The sequence below is a fragment of the Anolis sagrei genome, chromosome 3 (assembly GCF_037176765.1).
Source record: "Anolis sagrei isolate rAnoSag1 chromosome 3, rAnoSag1.mat, whole genome shotgun sequence".
In the NCBI taxonomy this organism is placed as follows: domain Eukaryota; kingdom Metazoa; phylum Chordata; class Lepidosauria; order Squamata; family Dactyloidae; genus Anolis; species Anolis sagrei.
The window spans coordinates 128,707,627-128,727,533 of record NC_090023.1 but is presented as its reverse complement, the minus strand read 5'-3'; the positions used below and the strand labels follow the sequence as shown (position 1 = coordinate 128,727,533).

Genomic DNA, 19,907 nt, shown 5'->3' with positions numbered 1-19,907 from the left:
AATTCAAACCGCCAACCTTCTGATTAGCAAGTTCAGCAGCTCAACGGTTTAACCCATTGTGCCACCGCGACCATATTACAGATAGATAATTATCCAGTGCTTAAATATATTTAGTCACTTATTTTAGAAGTTTATTGTGTTTACTATCTTATGCATTTCATTTGTTGTCCATTGTATGTGAGCACCTTTACTGCATCACCATAGGGAGAGGCAGGAAATAAATAACATTTTTTAATTCTTATCAATCTCATTTCTTAATTCTTATCAATCTCATTATATCATCATCAATTGAACCAATGCCTTCCTAATGGCATTGGTGCCATCTGCACTGACCATTTAATGCAGTTCGAAGCCAGCTTCGAACTGCAGTGGGCAGACAACCCACCCCACAAAAGCATGAGGTATAAAGCACTCAATGTGAATCAGTATTCTGTGGTTTTTATAATCTCCATCAGGGCCTCAAACTGGTTCTAGGATTTCTTATATAATCACCTGCACAGCAAAACCACTTTCTTCAATACTGGTTTGAAACTAAATTAAATAGTCAGTGTAGATGGGCCATTGTTAGGGATGCACCAGAGCCTGAATGGGGCTCAGAATCTACAAATAAAGTATAAAGCAGTTGAAAATTACCATCTTTCAAAGTTGCATGAATATCTTCCATGTCACATTTGATTTTGGCTCTGAAGTTTGATAGTTTCTTATCCCAGATATTGATCACATCTTTTGGACAAGTACCAATTTCCTCATAGTCCATCTTCACCTTTCTGGATTGGAGCTCGTCTCTGCTTGCTGGGGGAAAAAACATGGGGAAAAACATGGTGTCAGACTGAGACACAGAACAGCAGTTAAGACCACCAAGTTTCAGCTAGGATTCATGCCTATAGACCACACAGAAGGTGGTGTAGGGACTAAAAGTGGAAAGGGATGCCCAGAATACCGCTCTCTTGCTGTGCATAAATTTCTAAATTCAAATCTGCTTTGACAAATGGTTAGGAGATGGTCTTGAACACTGGTCCAGTTTGTATTATACTGGCAGTCCCCAATTTACATATGACTCCTAGGCTGGATCTACTAGGCTCCATCTACACTGCCCTATATCCCAGGGTCTGATCTGCTGATTCCAGATTATCTGGCAGTTTAGACTCATGTAATCCAGTTCAAAGCAGATAATCTGGACTCAGATCCTGAGATATAGAGTGGTGTAGGTCCAGACTAGGAATCTCTACATACTACACTGCCATTTAAAATACAGAGTATCTGCTTTGAATTGGTTTATGTGGCAGTGTAGATTCATATAATCCAGTTCAAAGCAGATAATGTGGATTATCCGCTTTTATAATCTGGATTATATGACAGTGTAGAAGGGACTTAAGTCCTACAGAACATCTCCATAGTGAAAGTTGGCCATAGAGTCACGGAGGATGAATTAAAGATTCCTAAAGAAAAGAGATTAACTAAATCCACAAATAATCAAACCCCTAAAAATGAAATCCCCAAATGTGGAAGGCCAACTGTATATACAAAGAAGTACTGTATATAATCGTGTCAAGTCAAGGCTCATTCCATGGAGAGGGGAAAGCACCAATGCCGCCTCAAAGGGCTGGCTGCTCCAGCCCCCACTGTGTTTCCCCACCCAGGCATTCAACAAGGCCAGAAGTGGCACCACAAAGAGTTGAGGGGATAGATCATTCTTTTAGGTTTTCCTAGGGCAGACTACACTGTTACCTTTCACCATTCAACTCAGGGCCTTTCCACACAGCCATATAACCCAAAATATCAAGGTAGAAAATCCTACAATATCAGGTTTGATCTGGGTTATTTGAGTCCACACTGCTATATATTCCAGTTTAAAGCAGATAATGTGGGATTTTATTCAGCTCTGTGAAAGGGGCCTCACAGAAAGGGATGGTTCCTTTTTGGATGAGCTTCAAAGTACAATGACTACCAATAAGTTGGCCAGTTTTTAGGTTTTTTTACTGATTTTAAATAAATTTCTAGATCCTGGTTTTAGGGAAAAGCAATAAAATAAACAAGTCTGGAAGATAAGGGGCCATTATATCGAGCAAGGAAAGCATTTCAAATACCTAGGACTTTGGTTCAGAAACAACCTGTCATGATCCACTCATTACACTGGCCTGGGCCCAATCAAGTGACAGTGCTACCAGGAGGTTTTTCCATTCCAGGGGGAACCAATATATCTCCCCAGCTCTGTACGTTTTTCAAGCAAAGGCGATGTCACAACTACTCTATGGAGCGCCCATTTAGTTAACCCCTAATAACATTGCCATCAGATCTTTCCACTCGAAATTCCTCCACAAATTATTTGGTGTCCCAAACTGTGTCCCATATGCAGTTCTATGTCTAGAATCTGGCCATACTCTATAAAGGCCACTATCTGGTTAAACATCATAAAATTTAGGTTATCTATCCACTATCAAAGCCCCAGTCACTTTCTGACCTAACTCCCCTTGAGCGAACTCCATCCCTCAAAATGGTGCTCAACCGTTCTAGCAAAGATCGGGGAATTGGGCTATGATAGCGACTTCTTGAACTTCCTAACTTTCACCAAGATCTTTACCCTTATTAAAAAGAGGCTGCTAGAAAGGAACCATAACCCTGTTGTTTTACCATCCTGCGAGAGGCTTCTCTCATGCCCTTGCATGGGAAGCTGAAGCTGACAGATAGAAGCTCACCCCGCTCCCCAGATTTGAAGCATCGACCTTTCAGTCAGAAGTCCTGCCTGGTGGTGCAATGGTTTAACCACAATTGTGTTGGGTGCTGCACCAGTGCTAACTCTACATGGAATTGCTAACATAACAGGCCTTTTATTAATGAAATAGGATCACTAGACATAGACCTCTGATTCTAACTCTTACAAGTAGGGAAAGTGGAAGCACAAAAAGGTGAGCCACTGCTAGTAGCCCGTGTTAGAGGGAAGATGGAGCATAGCCCATACCCAGTACTCTTGGCTTATCAATCCATCAATATGCTTGACAAATATTTTTTCTAGCAGAAAACAGAAAGCATGCGATTCTCACTTTTCACCTTGCTTTTTAGTTCAGGTTTCAAAGTTACCTAACTAAAGTTATGTACCAAATAACAGCCGTACTTTGTTGCACACATATGTAGAGTTGGGTATATTTGGGGGGGGGGGGGGGTTATTTCCAAGCATCTTACCTTCTGTAAAACAAAATATCATTCAAGCCTCCTCGGCAGCATTAGGAAGAATGAGAAGGGTTTTTATTAGTATTTTGTTAGACAGCTTCATATTGGGATGATTGAGACAAAGTATATAAATCAGTGGTTCTCAACCTGTAGGTCCCCAGGTGTTTTGGCCCACAACTCCCAGAAATCCTAGCCAGTTTGCCTGCTGTTAGGATCTCTGGGAGATGAAGGTCAAAACATCTGGGGACCCATAGGTTGAGAACCACTGATATAGAGATATTAAAAGGACAGGAAACCTACAGAAGGCAAGGAAGAATTTCTCTGCAGTCTATCTCACATACTACCAGTACCACCACTGATGGTGGAAAAGGGTGACAGGAGCATGTTTACACTAGTAGATTGTCTAAGGCTGGCTCTACACTGCCATATATCCCAGGATGTGATCCGAGATTATCTGCTTATCCCAGATTATCTGGCAGTGTAGAATCATATAATCCAGTTCAAAGAAGATAATCTGGGATCAGATCTTCGAATACAGGGCAAGGTAGATCCAGCCTGTCATCCAATTATGCGATGTTAAAGACCAAGGGCCCTTCCACTCAGCCATATAACCCAGAATATCAAGAAAGAAAATTCCAAAATATCTGCTTTAAACTGGTTTATCTAAGTCCACACTGCCATATATCCCAATTCAAAGCAGATAATGTGGGATTTTATTCAGCTGTGTGAAGGGCCCCAAATGATATGGCACCAAAGATGCAAGTCAAAAAGCCGAGTGCTTATGGATTACAAATTTCCATTCAAACAGAATTTCCATTACTTCTCATTACAGAAGATTAAAAACCATCTGCTATTGGGAGAAGAGGTGTTGGCCATAATGTAAAAAGAAAACAAGCCATTTTGTTCTGTGAATTTTCCACAGCAAGCTTTCCTGCGCATCTCTAGCATAGTCATCACAGAGATAGTCATAAATGACTTTCTGGCAGTTTAAGACAGCAATTAAAGCATAATCAAAATGAAACTCTAAAGGCTGCAATAAAGATCAAACACGTCTCACTTTTACATAACATGATTTGAATTCATTTAAAGGAGACTCCTGATTTGCCAAAATCACTTAACTGCTCAAGATTCTGTGCCACTCAGTACTCATATTCAAAGAATGTATTGCTGAAGGCTTTCATGGCTGGAATCACTGGGTTGTTGTAGGGTTTTTGGGGCTTTATATGGCCATGTTCTAGAGGCATTCTCTCCTCACAACTTCTGAGGATGCTTGCCATAAATGCAGGCGAAACATCAGGAGAGAATGCCTCTAGAACATGGCCATATAGCCCGAAAAAGCCTACAACAACCCATATTCAAAGAATTCTTAACTCAGCACTCAATTTATGCTGTGAGTAAAGGCCACAAAATTGGTTTAAGAACTCATGAAACACATTGCTCAGCCACACAGTGTAGGCCCAGTATCTTATTCAAGGATCTGTTTGTGTACTCAGTATAATAAAATGGCATAGCTTTTTCAATTTGATAACAATCGTAGGCTGAAAACAGAGGGCTGTAGATATATATATATATATATATTTTTTCCCAAGATGGCGCTGTGAACACACACAGCGTTCCTAGCTCCCGGGGCGAGATCCAATTGCTCCCGATTTTCTCCCGCACGACCCTCCCTTCCCAGTCGATCTTGGGGAAGGCCCCCCCAGGGGACGCCAAGGAGGCGACGAAAGGGTAAGAGGCCCTTTGGAGACCGGAATAGCCGCGCGCCGCCGCCACTCAACCGCGGCTGGCTGCGCAACGCCGCCATTTCTCGCGGCCTGTCTCCTTCCTTCGCCGCCAGCCATCGCGGCCTACGCCCGGCTGTTTTGGAGCCGCGACCCTCCATCGTCGCGCCCCCCGCCCCCACCGTTCCGGGGGAGGTGAAAGTGAGAGAGACCCACTCACCTGCTGCAGGGCCTCCATTTCCATCTAGGAGGAGGTGAGTGAAGGCCCGCTCAGCCGTCTGCTCTGCCCCCCCACGCCATCGAGAGGGTGAAAAGGAAGGAGCCAGCTGCTGCTGCTCCATCCATCCGCCGGCCCTTTCGCCGTACCGGGAAAGGGCCGGCTGAGCAGCTGAGTGCTGGGCCGCGCCATTCCTGCCCCCCCCCCAAGCCATCGGGAGGGGCGAAGAAGAGAGAGCCAGCTGCTGCCATCCCATCTACCCACCGGCCCTTTCGCCGTACCGGGAAAGGGCCGGTTGAACAGCTGAGCGCTAGGCCGCGCCACTCTGCCCCCCCCCCACGCCATCGGGAGGGGCGAAGGAGAGAGAGCCATCAGCTGCTACTCCATCTACCCACCGGCCCTTTCGCCGTACCGGGAGAGGGCCGGCTGAACAGCTGAGCGCTAGGCCGCGCCATTCTGAACAGCTGAGCGCTAGGCCGCGCCATTCTGCCCCCCCCCCCACGCCATCGGGAGGAGCGAAGGAGAGAGAGCCAGCAGCTGCTGTTCCATCCATCCACCGGCCCTTTCGCCGCACCGGGAAAGGGCCGGCTGAAGCAGCTGAGCGCTAGGCCGCGCCACTCTGCCCCCCCCACGCCATCGGGAGGGGTGAAGAAGAGGGAACCAGCTGTTGCCGCCCCATCCAGCCACCGGCCCTCTCGCCCCCCGTGCCATCTCTGCCCCCATGTCATCGGGAGAGGTGAAGAAGAGGGAGCTAGCGGATCGCCGCCCCATCCAACTACCAACATTGGAAGGAGCCGAAGAACTCATTAGGCTTTGCCTGTAGCAGGAACTCGCAGCCGCCATCTGACTCTTTTTCTCACTATTTTATTTTCTTTTCCTACTTTTCCTTTGGCTAGTTGCATTTTATTTTTTAGTTAGCTGTATGTTATATGTTTAACTGCTGATTATATTAGGAGGGCGAGGAGCAATTAGGAGTATTGTTAGAGAGGACTGGATTGCTTGAGATGGTTTGAGTGAAGAAGTCCAGGAGAGTGCATGAGTTGTCCGTGATAGTAGCGAATTCATAGGAAGGTATGGATGATAGCTGTGTGTGAGAGAGTGTATAAGTTGGTTCAGTGAGCTGAGAGAAATGTGGGAGGATGTGAAGAGTATGGGAGTTGTGAAATGCCTGGAGGATTGACTGATTGTGTTGTAAGTGGGAGGTGAGTGAGTTTTGATAAGAGTGCTTGGTGTTAGTGGTGAGAGAGTGAATTATCCAACATAGGAATGGCTACAGCGGACCCTTGTGCCAAAAATGACATTTTGCACTTTTACGATCTCCTGAGGGACTCGTTCAACCACGTGTTGTTTCAACTCAGGTTTTTAAACGAGAAAATGGACCATCTCCTTAGAGGCTTTGCCTCTTTCTCAGGAATTACTGTGCAATCTAATCCTCCAAAGACTGAAGACTCTCTCTGTGCAGACTTAACTAAGGACTTGTGTCGAAACGGGGAGGAAAGCACCTTAGAACATTCGGAACATAGGATGGAAGGAGGGAGGGAGGGAGGGATCAATGATGAGACATCTGAGGGAAAAGGAGAACCTCTGGGCATACATAGGAACAGGAACATCTGGAAGTGGCAGCAGTCTGTGTTGGCTACCCAGAGAACGGCCAATAATACAACACCTGGCCTTATGGATCAGCCTAATGCACATTACGATCGGAATCAACATCTTCCCACGGACAATTTTGCTGTGGACATTGCCGATCTAATGATAAACAGAGGCAGATGGACCTCCAAGAGGGCGGTTTGTAATTCCTTGGCCCAAATCCTGGGAAAAAGATCACAGGATATAAGATTAAAAGCCATAGTGTGGTTGTGGAGGGATTATCAATCCTCTGACCGCTCCACCCGTCTTCAAATTTCACCTGAAGACAACACTTGGCTTGGTGACCTAATGGCCAAACAACCTGGCCTGAAGAAATGGGGCATCACCATTAGGAGGGTAGTTGTGGACCCCCACATTCGCCCCTTGTTTGACCCCGGGCTCTCATCCCACCATGTTCCATCTGGCTCCCGGGCAAATTCCACAACTAGTTCACCAGTTAGGGCACCCCCTCCTGGTTCGTATAATTATGAGACTCCATCTGTCCCGGTTGTTCCTACTCAGCTAGCCACACTCCCTCGCTCGAGAACGCTTCCTTTATTCAGCCCACTCAGCTCCCTCGATGTCTCTTTATCTACCTCAACATCGGACTCATCCCTACCAAATGCCCAAGGGAGATTATTCCCCAGCCCGACTTCCTCCTCTGAGAGCTGACTAGACCCAGGCCGGGCGGGGGGGGGGGGATGGTTCCAGAGAAGGGGGGTGCTATTCGAGTCGTGTGGGGAAGGAGATTTGCGGTCCATAAACATCCCAGGGAGAAGCGCAACAGAGTTTTTGCGACCCTGGAAAAGGTGAGTAGTGGTAGGCTCCTTGGCAGCCCCCTTGGTCTTAAGGTCCTCTTGATCAATGCCAGGTCCGTCAATAGCAAGACCGCAGCCATCCAGGACCTGATCCTGGATGAGAGGGCGGACCTGGCATGCATTACCAAGACCTGGTTGGACGAGGTGGGGGGTGTAAACCTTTCCCAGCTATGCCCACCAGGTTTTGGAGTGCATCAACAGGCCAGACAAGGGGGGCGGGGAGGAGGGGTCGCAGTGGTCTTTAGGCAATCCATCGCCGTGACCAGATGCGTTGTCCCGCAGACTTCTGGGTTTGAGTGTGTCCATCTGAAAGTGGGGAGCCGTGACAGTGTGGGGTTCCTGCTGGTGTATCGTCCACCCCGAGATCCGGCAGCTTCCCTGTCTGAGCTAGCGGAGGTGATCTCTAATTCGGCCTTGGTCTCCCAGCGCCTGGTGGTGTTGGGAGACTTTAACATCCACGCCGAGACCACTCTATCTGGCGCAGCTCAGGACTTTATGGCCACCATGACGGCCATAGGACTGTCACAGATAATATCTGGCCCCACTCATCAAGCTGGACACACTCTTGACCTTGTTTTTGTGGCGGACAACGAAATGATCAGAGTGGAAGAGCAAAACATTCTTCCAGTGTCATGGTCTGACCATCATCTGATCACCTTTAGACTTACTGCGACCCTAAACCTTCGCAGGGGTGGAGGACAAATTAAGATGGTCCGCCCTAGGAGACTGATGGATCCGGATGGATTCCTGAGGAATCTTAGGGTTCTTCCTGCCTTGGAGCCTGGCGATTCTATCGACGCCTTGGTAACTCTCTATAATGGGGAGATGGCCAGGGCGTTAGATACGATCGCACCTGAACGCCCCATCTCGCTGCGCCGTGATAGGCCATCTCCTTGGTTTACCGAGGAGTTGGCGGTGATGAAGCATATGAGAAGGGGGCTAGAGCGCAAATGGAGGAAATCTCGAGATGTGTCTGATCGAGCACGGGCTAGAGCCTCTCTTAAGGCGTACTCCGCGGCTATACGGGTGGCCAGGAAATCATTCACGACTGCCCGTATAGCGTCTGCAGCAAATAAATCATTGGAGCTGTTTCGGGTCGTGGGAGAGCTCCTCCACCCACCAGTGGTGGAGGAGGTCCCTGACGACCCTGCAGCTCGGTGTCGCGATTTCGCACACCATTTTGCAGACAAAGTCGCCCAGATACGTCTCGAGCTCGACTCCAATTCCATCGCAGTGCCAGAAGAGGTGACGGAGGTACCTGCTTATCCAATTTTGTGGGATTCTTTTAGGCTTGTTCTTCCTGAAACCGTGGAGGAGATTCTTGGGGCTGTGAGAGCGACCACCTCATCTCTTGACCCTTGCCCATCTTGGCTCATTAAATCAGCCAGAGGGGGGTTGTTGGACTGGTTTGTACCGATTGTTAATGCATCGTTGGAGCAAGGAATTTTTCCATCTAATTTGAAGCAGGCTGTGGTTCGCCCACTTATTAAAAAAGCTTCCCTTGACTCCACGGTGCTGAACAATTACAGGCCAATCTCCAACCTTCCCTTTTTGGGTAAGGTGCTGGAGAGGGTGGTCGCCTCTCAGCTCCAGGGTTTCTTAGATGACATCAATTACCTAGATCAGTCACAGTCCGGTTTCAGGCCTGGTCATGGCACCGAGACAGCCTTGGTCGCCTTGGTGGATGACCTCCGCAGAGAGCTGGACAGGGGGAGTGTGACTCTGCTGGTTCTCTTGGACATCTCAGCGGCTTTCGATACCATCGACCATGGTATCTTTCTGGGTCGTCTCTCTGGGATGGGCCTTGGGGGCACGGTTCTATCGTGGCTCCAGTCCTTCCTGGAGGGACGAACTCAGATGGTGAAGCTGGGTGACGCCTGCTCGGACCCCTGGCCTTTGACCTGTGGGGTCCCGCAAGGCTCTATTCTGTCTCCCATGCTCTTCAACATCTACATGAAACCGCTGGGAGAGGTCATCCGGGGTTTTGGAGTTGGGTGCCATCTCTACGCAGATGACACACAACTCTACTACTCCTTTCCACCTAACTCCAAGGAGGCTTCTCAGGTGCTAGACAAGTGCCTGGCCGCTGTGTCGATCTGGATGAGGAAGAACAAGCTGAAAATCAATCCCGATAAGACAGAGGTCCTCTTGGTCGATCGTAAGCCGGATCGGGGTATAGGGTGGTTACCTGTGTTGGACGGGGTTACACTCCCCCTGAAACCTCAGGTCCGCAGTTTGGGTGTCCTCCTGGACTCTTCGCTTACACTTGAGGCTCAGGTGTCGGCGGTAGCCGGGAGGGCTTTTGCGCAACTGAGACTCGTGCGCCAACTGCGACCATACCTCGTGAAGGCTGATCTGGCCGGGGTGGTCCATGCCTTGGTCACCTCTAGAATGGACTACTGCAATGCGCTCTACGTGGGGCTACCCTTGAAGACGGCTCGGAAACTGCAGCTGGTCCAACGTGCAGCAGCCAGAATGCTAACTGGAGCTCATTATCAAGAGAGGTCTACCCCTCTGTTCAAGGAGCTCCACTGGCTGCCTTTCATCTTCCGAGCCCAATTCAAGGTGCAGGTGCTTACCTATAAAGCCCTAAACGGTTTGGGACCACCCTACCTGCGTGACCGTATCTCCATCTACGAACCTACACGCTCGCTTCGATCATCTGGGGAGGCCCTGCTCGTGATCCCGCCTGCGTCGCAAGCGCGTTTGGTGGGGACGCGGGACAGGGCCTTCTCCGTAGCGGCCCCCCGACTCTGGAACGCCCTCCCAAAAGATCTCCGACAGGCCCCTACACTAACAGCTTTCAGAAGGAACCTGAAAACTTGGCTGTTCCGCTGTGCCTTCCCGGATTAGGAACCCCCATCCCAAGTCCTAATAGCACTTTAGCACAGTTAATATTGCTGCACACCGTACTTTAATCCCGACGCCCCTCCTACCATTCTCAGCACTTTTAACCTTGTACCTCTCACCGGCCGAACCAGTTTTTATATTGTCCCGATGTATAGTTCTGTTGTATTGCTAATTTTGATTTGATTTGTTTTTGTTTTTAATTTGCTTTGTTTGTTTCTATTGTATTGTGTTGCGGCTTCGGCCTGTGTAAGCCGCATCGAGTCCTTCGGGAGATGCTCGCGGGGTACAAATAAAGTTAATAATAATAATAATAATAATAATAATAATAAATACCTCTCAAAACAGGGAAAACTATGAACTCTCTTTTCTTCACCATGCTAGCTTCATACATACAAAAAATTCTTGAATATAAGTTCAGAATCCAGCTTTACTACTGAAGTCTGATGAGTGAATAAACTAATTAGAAATAAAGTATTCAGTAGTTTATTTTTGAAAAAAAAACCCATAATAATAACGTGTTTGGGCATGACTTGGATTGAGATCACTGGCCACTGAAATATGTGTGCAAGAGTAGAGGAGAAAAAGAACAAAGGAAATAAAAAAATGTAGTTGGTGCTAAAAGAGTTTCTCCCACCCACTTTATTTCCCAGTAAGTAGAAGTACTGAAACAAAAAGAGCTTGGGAGCGAGCCATACTAGCTGGGCCTCACTATCAACCTGCCAATTGTGAGAGAAATAAGGTTGAACACTGTGAAAGCCACACACTATGTGGCTATCAGTCTCCTCCCAATAGACTTAAATCAAGGAAAAGTTGGCCACCACTCCTCTAAATGTTCCGCCAGCAACAACAACAGTATCCCTCTGGGCAGCAAAATCAAGCAATCCGGACTGGATGCCCCCCACGAGGGTCTTCCTCCAGGGGCAAACCAAGAATGGGCAACTTGGAAGTCCCTGAACAGACTCAGAAGCAGAGTTGACAGATCAAAAAACAACCTGGCAAAATGGCACAACCTAGAAGAATCCTCAACTTTGTGCGACTGTGGAGCCAAACAAACAACTTCACATCTGTATGCTTGCCCACAATGCCCTGCCTCATGCACAGAGGGGAAACTGTTTAAAGCTACAGACAAGTTGGTTACTGTTGCCTACTTTTGGTGTAAAACTATCTAGCAGCTTGTAATCCCTTTATTTTATCAGTTTTAGACTTATCTATTTATGCAATGCTTTTGACACGAAATAAATAAAAACAGAGTGTGTATAAAACATACACCAGATTAATCTACACAAGTGACCACGAAGATCAACAAAGGCACGCAAGTTATCTTTAGGGAAGCTCGTCTGCCAATACTTGGTTTTTTTTCACCCCAAAGTCATGATAGGTTTCAGAGGAACTGTTGTATGAGGAAGAGAAAATAAATGAGCACAGTCTAGCCAGAGGGGGAAGTCTGTGAAAAAGTAGCAGAAATGCCATGGAATTGGGGAAATTGGCAGCAAGAACTGCCTCTCTATAGGAAAATAAAATATAGTTTTACAATGGTGAATTCCTATGGGGATCCCAGGCCCTACTCAGACCAGCTGTCATGCCTAAAGGCAGGACGGATTTGTCACTTTCCAAAATTGTCTTTACTCTAAATTTATATTGAAGGGCAGAATATAAGCCTGCCAATAAAATAAATTCACACCTGACAGTTTGACAATGACATCATTTCACTGGCTAATTTAATTCTGTTTCAAATTCCACAAGGAACTCTATAGGTAGTCACTTTGAAAGCAGGAGGAAGGTCCCTGTAATACTTTACCTGAAACTTCACTAACCTTCCAATTTTTGGTTCTCCTTTTCCATCCGAAGAAGAAGTATCTGCTGATGGATGGCTTTCCTCCACAGACTCTGCAGCTCTTCCGAGTTCTTTTTCTCCCTGGACTTTTCTTGGCCATCATCATTTTGCAATATTGAAATGAGAGGGTCTTCATCAAAGCATGGCGCCAGAGGAGATAGTGGTAACAATTCATTTCCATCAATTCCATCTGCAAAAGACAGTTAGCCATAGATTAACTGGACTTTACTTACAGAAATATGCAATAGCAAAAACTCCGATCATCATTGAAGTTTTATTGCAAATTACTCCAAGTACAAGTAACTACAGAGGCCAGTGTTCACACTTAGTCACTTCTGCCCCATTTTTTTTCTTCGCACACTGACTAACTGTACATTGTAAACTCTATGGTATAGAGACAAGAGTTTGCTGTCTTTTCTTATGCAAATACGAATGTAAAAATGAATATGCAGTCTTTTAAGGCTGTGAATCTGCACCCTCTCGCATGTTATTATGTGTCTTCAGGTTAACTCTAATGTATGGGGACCTTAGGAGCCCCTGGTGGCGCAGTGGGTTGAACCACTAATCTGTAGAACTTGCTGACCGAAAGGATGGTGGTTCAAATCTGAGGAGCAGGGTGAGCTCCCACTTTTAGCCGCCAGCTTCCACCAAACTAGCAGTTCGAAAACATGTAAATGTGAGTAGATCAAGAGGTACCGCTTCGGCAGGAAGGTAATGGCGCTCCATGCAGTCATGCTGGCCACATGACCTTTGAGGCATCTACGGACAACACTGGCTCTTTAGAAATGTAGATGAGCACCAACCCCCAGAGTCGGTCACAACTAGACTTAATGTCAAGGGGAAACCTTTATATCTACCTTTATGGGGATCTATTCAGAAGAGTTTTGCAATTGCCTCTCTCTTAGGCTTAGATAGTGTGACGGGAGCAAGATTACTTAGAATCATAGAATCAAAGAGTTGGAAGAGACCTCATGGGCCATCCAGTCCAGCCCCCTGCCAAGAAGCAGGAATATTGCATTCAAATCACCCCTGACAAATGGCCATCCAGCCTCTGCTTAAAAGCTTCCAAAGAAGGAGCCTCCACCACACTCCGGGGCAGAGAGTTCCACTGCTGAACGGCTCTCACAGTCAGGAAGTTCTTCCTAATGTTCAGATGGAATCTCCTCTCTTGTAGTTTGAAGCCATTGTTCCGCGTCCTAGTCTCCAAGGAAGCAGAAAACAAGCTTGCTCCCTCCTCCCTGTGGCTTCCTCTCACATATTTATACATGGCTATCATATCTCCTCTCAGCCTTCTCTTCTTCAGGCTAAACATGCCCAGTTCCCTAAGCCGCTCCTCATAGGGCTTGTTCTCCAGACCCTTGATCATTTTAGTCGCCCTCCTCTGGACACTTTCCAGCTTGTCAATATCTCTCTTGCATTGTGGTGCTCAGAATTGGACACAATATTCCAGATGTGGTCTAACCAAAGCAGAATAGAGGGGTAGCATTACTTCCTTAGATCTAGACACTATGCTCCTATTGATGCAGGCCAAAATCCCATTGGCTTTTTTGCCGCCACATCACATTGTTGGCTCATGTTTAACTTGTTGTCCACGAGGACTCCAAGATCTTTTTCACACGTACTGCTCTCGAGCCAGGCGTCACCCATTCTGTATCGTTGCATTTCATTTTTTCTGCCAAAGTGGAGTATCTTGCATTTGTCACTGTTGAACTTCATTTTGTTAGTTTTGGCCCATCTCTCTAATCTGTCAAGATCGTTTTGAATTCTGCTCCTGTCCTCTGGACTATTGGCTATCCCTCCCAATTTGGTGTCATCTGCAAACTTGATGATCATGCCTTCTAACCCTTCATCTAAGTCATTAATAAAGATGTTGAACAGGACCGGGCCCAGGACGGAACCCTGCGGCACTCCGCTCGTCACTTCTTTCCAAGATGAAGAGGAAGCATTAGTGAGCACTCTCTGTGTTCGTCCACTTAACCAATTACAGATCCACCTCACCGTAGTTTTGCCTAGCCCACATTGGACTAGTTTCCTTGCCAGAAGGTCATGGGGGACCTTGTCGAAGGCCTTACTGAAATCCAGGTACGCTACATCCACGGCATTCCCCGCATCTACCCAGCTTGTAGCTCTATCGAAGAAAGAGATCAGATTAGTCTGGCATGACTTGTTTTTGATAAATCCATGTTGACTATTAGCGATGACTGCATTTGTTTCTAAGTGTTTGCAGACCGCTTCCTTAACAATCTTTTCCAGAATCTTGCCCGGTATCGACGTGAGGCTGACCGGATGGTAGTTGTTTGGGTCATCCTTTTTTCCCTTCTTGAAGATTGGAACCACATTGGCCCTCCTCCAGGTTTCCATGGCTGATTGGGGAATCCCAGAGTTGCACACTTAAACCACTACACCACACTGGCTTCATACAGTACTCACTAGCACACACTCGTCTTACCGAAGCCAACAGGACTTACTGCAACAACTACATCTTCACCACCAAAAGGGCACATCTTTTATTGGCCATGATCTTGGATTCATCATGTCACTCTGATTACCTCAGCTTTGTGATTTTTCTTTCTCACAGAACAGAGCTCTTTTTTATGCAAGAGTACATTTAAGACTTCTGGCACCCACAATTTGCTTCCAGCATGCTGACAGAGGCAATGCTAACAGTCAGCACCATCTATCATATGCAATTCTGGATCTAATGCATGTTAATGAAGGGTGTTTAATCTTTGCAAAACTACTGAACACAGCAAGCCACTCAGAAGTGCAGAAAAGCATTTATAATTCTGTACATTTTTCAGAGTTAAGTGTCAGAATCCTGTATTCCCTTGTCTGTAATAAATTGCTTTTAAAATATGAAAGTTGAAAATAATTTGAACAGTCTGAAATATTCTCATCTGCCCTGCAGCCTGCTTTGAATAAATACCTCTCAAAAGCTAATTGTCAAATGCAATTAGTGACTTATTAGATATAGCACCCAAAACTGTTGCTACAGTTCTCAGAGGCTATTAACAGTTTTTGTTAACATGAGTATGTGAGCAGGCTGCGGAAAAGCCCATAATGGCTGGAAATAACAGAAGAAGTAACTTCGGAAAAGATACTTTTGGAACTATAACTCTCATAATCATCCAACTAATTTTAAAACTATATTGTTCAACATCTTCCAAACACTAAGGTAAAGGTAAAGGTTTCCCCTTGACGGTAGATAGATAAATAAATAAATAATCTTAACCTAAATATAGTATTCACAGAACAATAGATTAAGCTAACTGATTATGCTTGCAAGCCAATTCAGGATTGAAGTTTGTGGGATTTACTTCTAAGTAAGTATGGGTAAAGGTAAAGGTTTTCCCTTGACATTAAGTCTAGTCGTGTCTGACTCTGGGGGGTGGTGCTCATTTCCATTTCTAGGCCAAAGAGCCGGTGTTATCCGTAGATACCTCCAAGGTCATGTGACTGGCATGACTGTATGGAGCACCAACGGTACCTAGGGATGTACTCACATTTGCATGTTTTCAAACTGCTACGTTGACAGAAGATGGGGCTAACAGCAGGAGCTCACCCTGCTCCCCGGGTTTGAACCACCAACCTTCCAGACACTACAACTCTCCAAATCCTATACTAATTGGGAGATTATAGAAGTTTTTATCGCCCCTCCCAAAAAGACTGTCACAACCTCTTTTCCCTATTCCCTTAGGAAAGTAAAGAAAAGTGAACAAAATAAATGCACTTTCATTTATATTTAAAGCATGTTTTACTCACAGTAAGATAAATGTCTTGTCTTGGGGTGTTTATACAGTGTTGGTTAAGAGAGCCCGGCAGAGCGTACTATACAAGACTTCTTAGGAACCAACAACTGAATGGGAAACTACAGCTGTGGTAACAGTACAGAGGCAGATAGGAAGGTGTTCCAAAGAGTCACCACAACTGCAGAGAGTTGCCCTCTCCGGAAGAACTTAATAAGTCCCATAGCTTTAAGAAAGCTCAGAGCATTCTTAAAAATCCATCTCACCCAGCATATTCTTTTTTTTTTTTAATTATTACCATCTGGCAGATAGTACAGAATGACAAAAACAAGGACAAATGGACTGAGAGATAGCTTTTATCCTAGATCTGTATTTAAGTCTATGGTTTTGCATTGATGTGGCATTGGGGTCTGTGCGGTGGTGGTTGGTGTGTAGAGCGATGGGTGTGTTGTTTTTGCAATGTGTGCTGAGGAAAGTATTCAACTTCATTGTGCAATGTACAATGACAATGAAGTTATTCTATTCTGTTCCAGTCTATTTACGAATCTTCCTATATTTAGTCCCATTCTACAATTGCCTTCCCCCAAAACAAATCTAAAAACCAGCAGAATTTAGATCCTGTTACGAAACTAGCACAAAACCAGAAAGACGTTAGTGTATTCAGGCTGAAGCAAAATCGTGGAGAGCAGACATCATAATAGCTGCACCACTTCCAACCCTGAAGATACACATAAATTTACTTTAAAATAAGAATGTGTTTTATAAAGTGGAATTGTGGTTGAAGGGCCGGCTTCTGCACAGTAGGTTAATCATCAGCTGCAGTACATCTTGCCATCCAAAAGGCTGACAGTTTGAAACTGGATCAGAGTGAGCTCCTGGCCTTCGGCCCAGCTCCCCGCTCACCTAACGGATTGAAAACAGCAATGTGAATAAATGAATAGGAACTGTATTAAGCAGGGAGGCATTTTAGGCACAGTGTTTCGATCAGAAAAAGGAGGAAAGTTTACGAACAAAGAAAGCTCTTTGGTAAGAAGATGGAGGAGTGGCCGGAACCTAGCACAGCCTCCAAAGATGCCGGAAGATGGGAAAAGCCTATATAAATATCTCTATCTGTTGTCTGTCTTGTCATCGTATAACAGGCATTGAATGTTTGCCATATATGTGATCTGTGATCTGTATGGTTTCTAAGAAGATATAGCTTTACTATACTAAAGTACACATAAAGGAGAAGAAACCCTGATCAATTAGTAATACAATCAAAGTACTGAAGATTTAGGAGCTGACAAAGTAGACTAATAACAAGCTGATCAAAACTGAATTTCAAAAGCCACAAGGAAATAGGTTGCCCTAAGATGCTTTAAAAACAAGATCAAAGCATATAAATAGAATTTTAAAGGGTCCATGCATACAAAGTTAAAAACATTAATTAGATGTCAGTAATTATAATATGGTAACTGTGATGCATTTTAACAATGTCAAAGAAGCAGGCTGGGCTCTGAAAGAGAATGAATACATTAATCTTTAGTCACAGATAACAGCACTGATTACTCTAGTATTGCTAACTGTATTTTAAATTTCAGCTGCTGTTGCTTTTTTACTGCTATATTTATAATCTCTCTCTTATTGTTAAAACATTTCAAGACTGCTTCTTTCTCTTATGTTTTTGAAAATCTGCATCAACATGCTGTTATTCTGCTTTCTTGGTTCTTGTAACTTCAGTATTTTGTTTTACAATCCTGCCAAAATTCAGCAGTGCAGCAGAAGGGGTTGTGAAAATTGACAGGGAAATACGCAATTGACAGGCTTTGTGTTGCCTATCCCTACAGGAAAAGTGAATAAATCAGATCTGTAACACACCCAGGACTGGATCATACTGTCTATCAACATAATATCAACACTAGTCTGAAAGCTATAAAGCAGCCACTTTCTCTCCATCTCTTAGACCAAAATATAACGTCAGAAGGGAATTCAAAATCTCACAATAAAGATAAAGAAGAAGGCAACTTGAACTGAAACCATTTGGAAGTTTATAGGTGAAATTTTACTTGGGATGCACAGAATATCAGCCTTGTTCTTATACTACCAGCAAAATATAGTCTCATTTTTCAGAAAAGTAGTATGATAAATAGCAAACTTTTCTTTTGTCCTTCTCTAGTAATAATCAATCAAGCATCATCCAATGCAGCTCATTTAAAGGAGATTTAGGACAGATGAGAGAAGTACACAGCCATGCCACACATAATTAATTCACAAGATGTGCAAGACATTGCAATGACCTATTAGTTTAAATGGCTTTATTGTGTTTATGGGAGCCCCCAGTGGTGGTGCAGCGGGTTAAACCTCTGAGCTGCTGAACTTGCTGACTGAAAGGTCAGCAGTTCAAATTCTGGGAGTAGAGTGAGCTCCCACTGTAAGCCCCAGCTTCTGCCAACTTAGCAGTTTGAAAACATGTAAATGTGAGTAAATCAATAGGTACCACTTCAATGGGAAGATAACAGCACTCCTTGTGGTCATGCCGGCCACATGACCTTGGAGACATCTATAGACAACGCTGGAAATGAGCACTACCCCCCAGAGTCGGAAACGACTAGACTTAATACCTTTACAATTGCATTTACAGGACTTTCCGCTGTCTTCACTCCATAAGACACCCAAAAGGATTTACATAAGATCAATATCATCAATATGAATACCTTATGACAATATTTTAAGCTGCAAAAAAGCCTATTTGAAAATATGATTTTGACAACTTCTACTCACAGACTCACTGATTCCAATAGCCCCTCCCTCTGCAGGGAGAAGAGCCCCAATTAATGAAGCAACGAACACAGTAGGGCACAGCAATAATAGCTGGATGATATTAACACTCAAATATGCACCAAGCAAGGTATCTCAGTTCTAGAAATTATATGTAAACCTAGTTTTTAAAATAAAAAATTGAAAGCTACCACTCTTTATTTTTTTTAAAAAAAGGAAATCAAATTGGATTTCGTTGACTGCTTTCTTCAAATGCATACAGACCTTGAAATTGCATTGCTGAGGGGGATTTCTTTATGGGCGATGCAACCCTTAGGAAGATCCTCTGCCGCCAGGAAATTCGGCGAGGAGTAAGAGTGATTCCGCCAGCATTCAGGGAGTCATTACTGCATACAGAGGAGGTCCTTTTTCTTCTTTCTCCATCACTGTAGGATAAAAAGAAACCAACCTGTTATCATCTGGGATTCATCAAAGTCTAGGAAATACCCATGCAAAGCCAGCAAAACAGCCTTCAAAACACACACAGGATTACATTGTATCAATGTAATCATCATACATTGCTAGTCCCCAGATGTTTCTATTAAGGAGCCTGATCTCACTTTGGTGCAAGTGTTCCCCAGATTCCAACCTTTGCAACAGATTTCTCACTCATAACACACCAGAAAATTGCCATGAATCATTTAGAATCCCATAAGTCACTCTGAATAACTATAAATTGAGCAAACAATGCTCAAAACCAATACTGCACTGCAATGACAAGGAGAAACTGTACATTACAAAAGCCTCATGATCATGAAGGCATTTGATATTATACAAATGGACAACTTATCTCAGAGAATAAATGGTGCAATTAAAAGAACGGACTGGACAGATTTTAAGGATTTTATGAAAACAAAAGAAATACCTATTGTAATTGACCTGACCTACATCTAAAATGAAAGGAAGAAAGGAAACTTGTCGGCATGCAGGAAAAGGAAGAAACAATTTTTACACCGAATGGTAAAGATTCCTGGAAGACCCTGGGAAGTCACATCACGGACTGTATGGGTTGTTGTGTTGTTGTTTTTTTTGGTTTTTTGGTTGGGTTTTTTTTTTCTTTCTTCTCTCCCCTCCTCTCCCTCCATCTCGGAACACTCCCCCCCTTCCCCTCCCCTTCTCTTATGACTC

General features: G+C 44.8%; 1 protein-coding gene across 5 annotated transcripts in view; it reads right to left on the bottom strand.

The window, feature by feature from the left end:
• The window catches only part of TBC1D4 (TBC1 domain family member 4), a 130,874-nt gene that overhangs the window by 21,073 nt on the left and 89,894 nt on the right, over nt 1-19,907 (bottom strand). For 4 of the 5 annotated variants that reach the window (XM_060769421.2, XM_060769422.2, XM_060769423.2 and 1 more), the window contains 3 exons: nt 19,005-19,165; nt 12,218-12,427; nt 634-792 (listed from right to left, as the gene is read on the bottom strand). In XM_060769421.2, coding sequence (XP_060625404.2) covers nt 634-792; nt 12,218-12,427; nt 19,005-19,165 — 530 coding nt within the window. Of the gene's footprint in view, nt 1-633; nt 793-3,180; nt 3,352-12,217; nt 12,428-19,004; nt 19,166-19,907 lie in introns of those variants that run through there. The other variant, XM_060769425.2, reaches the window with a different exon arrangement.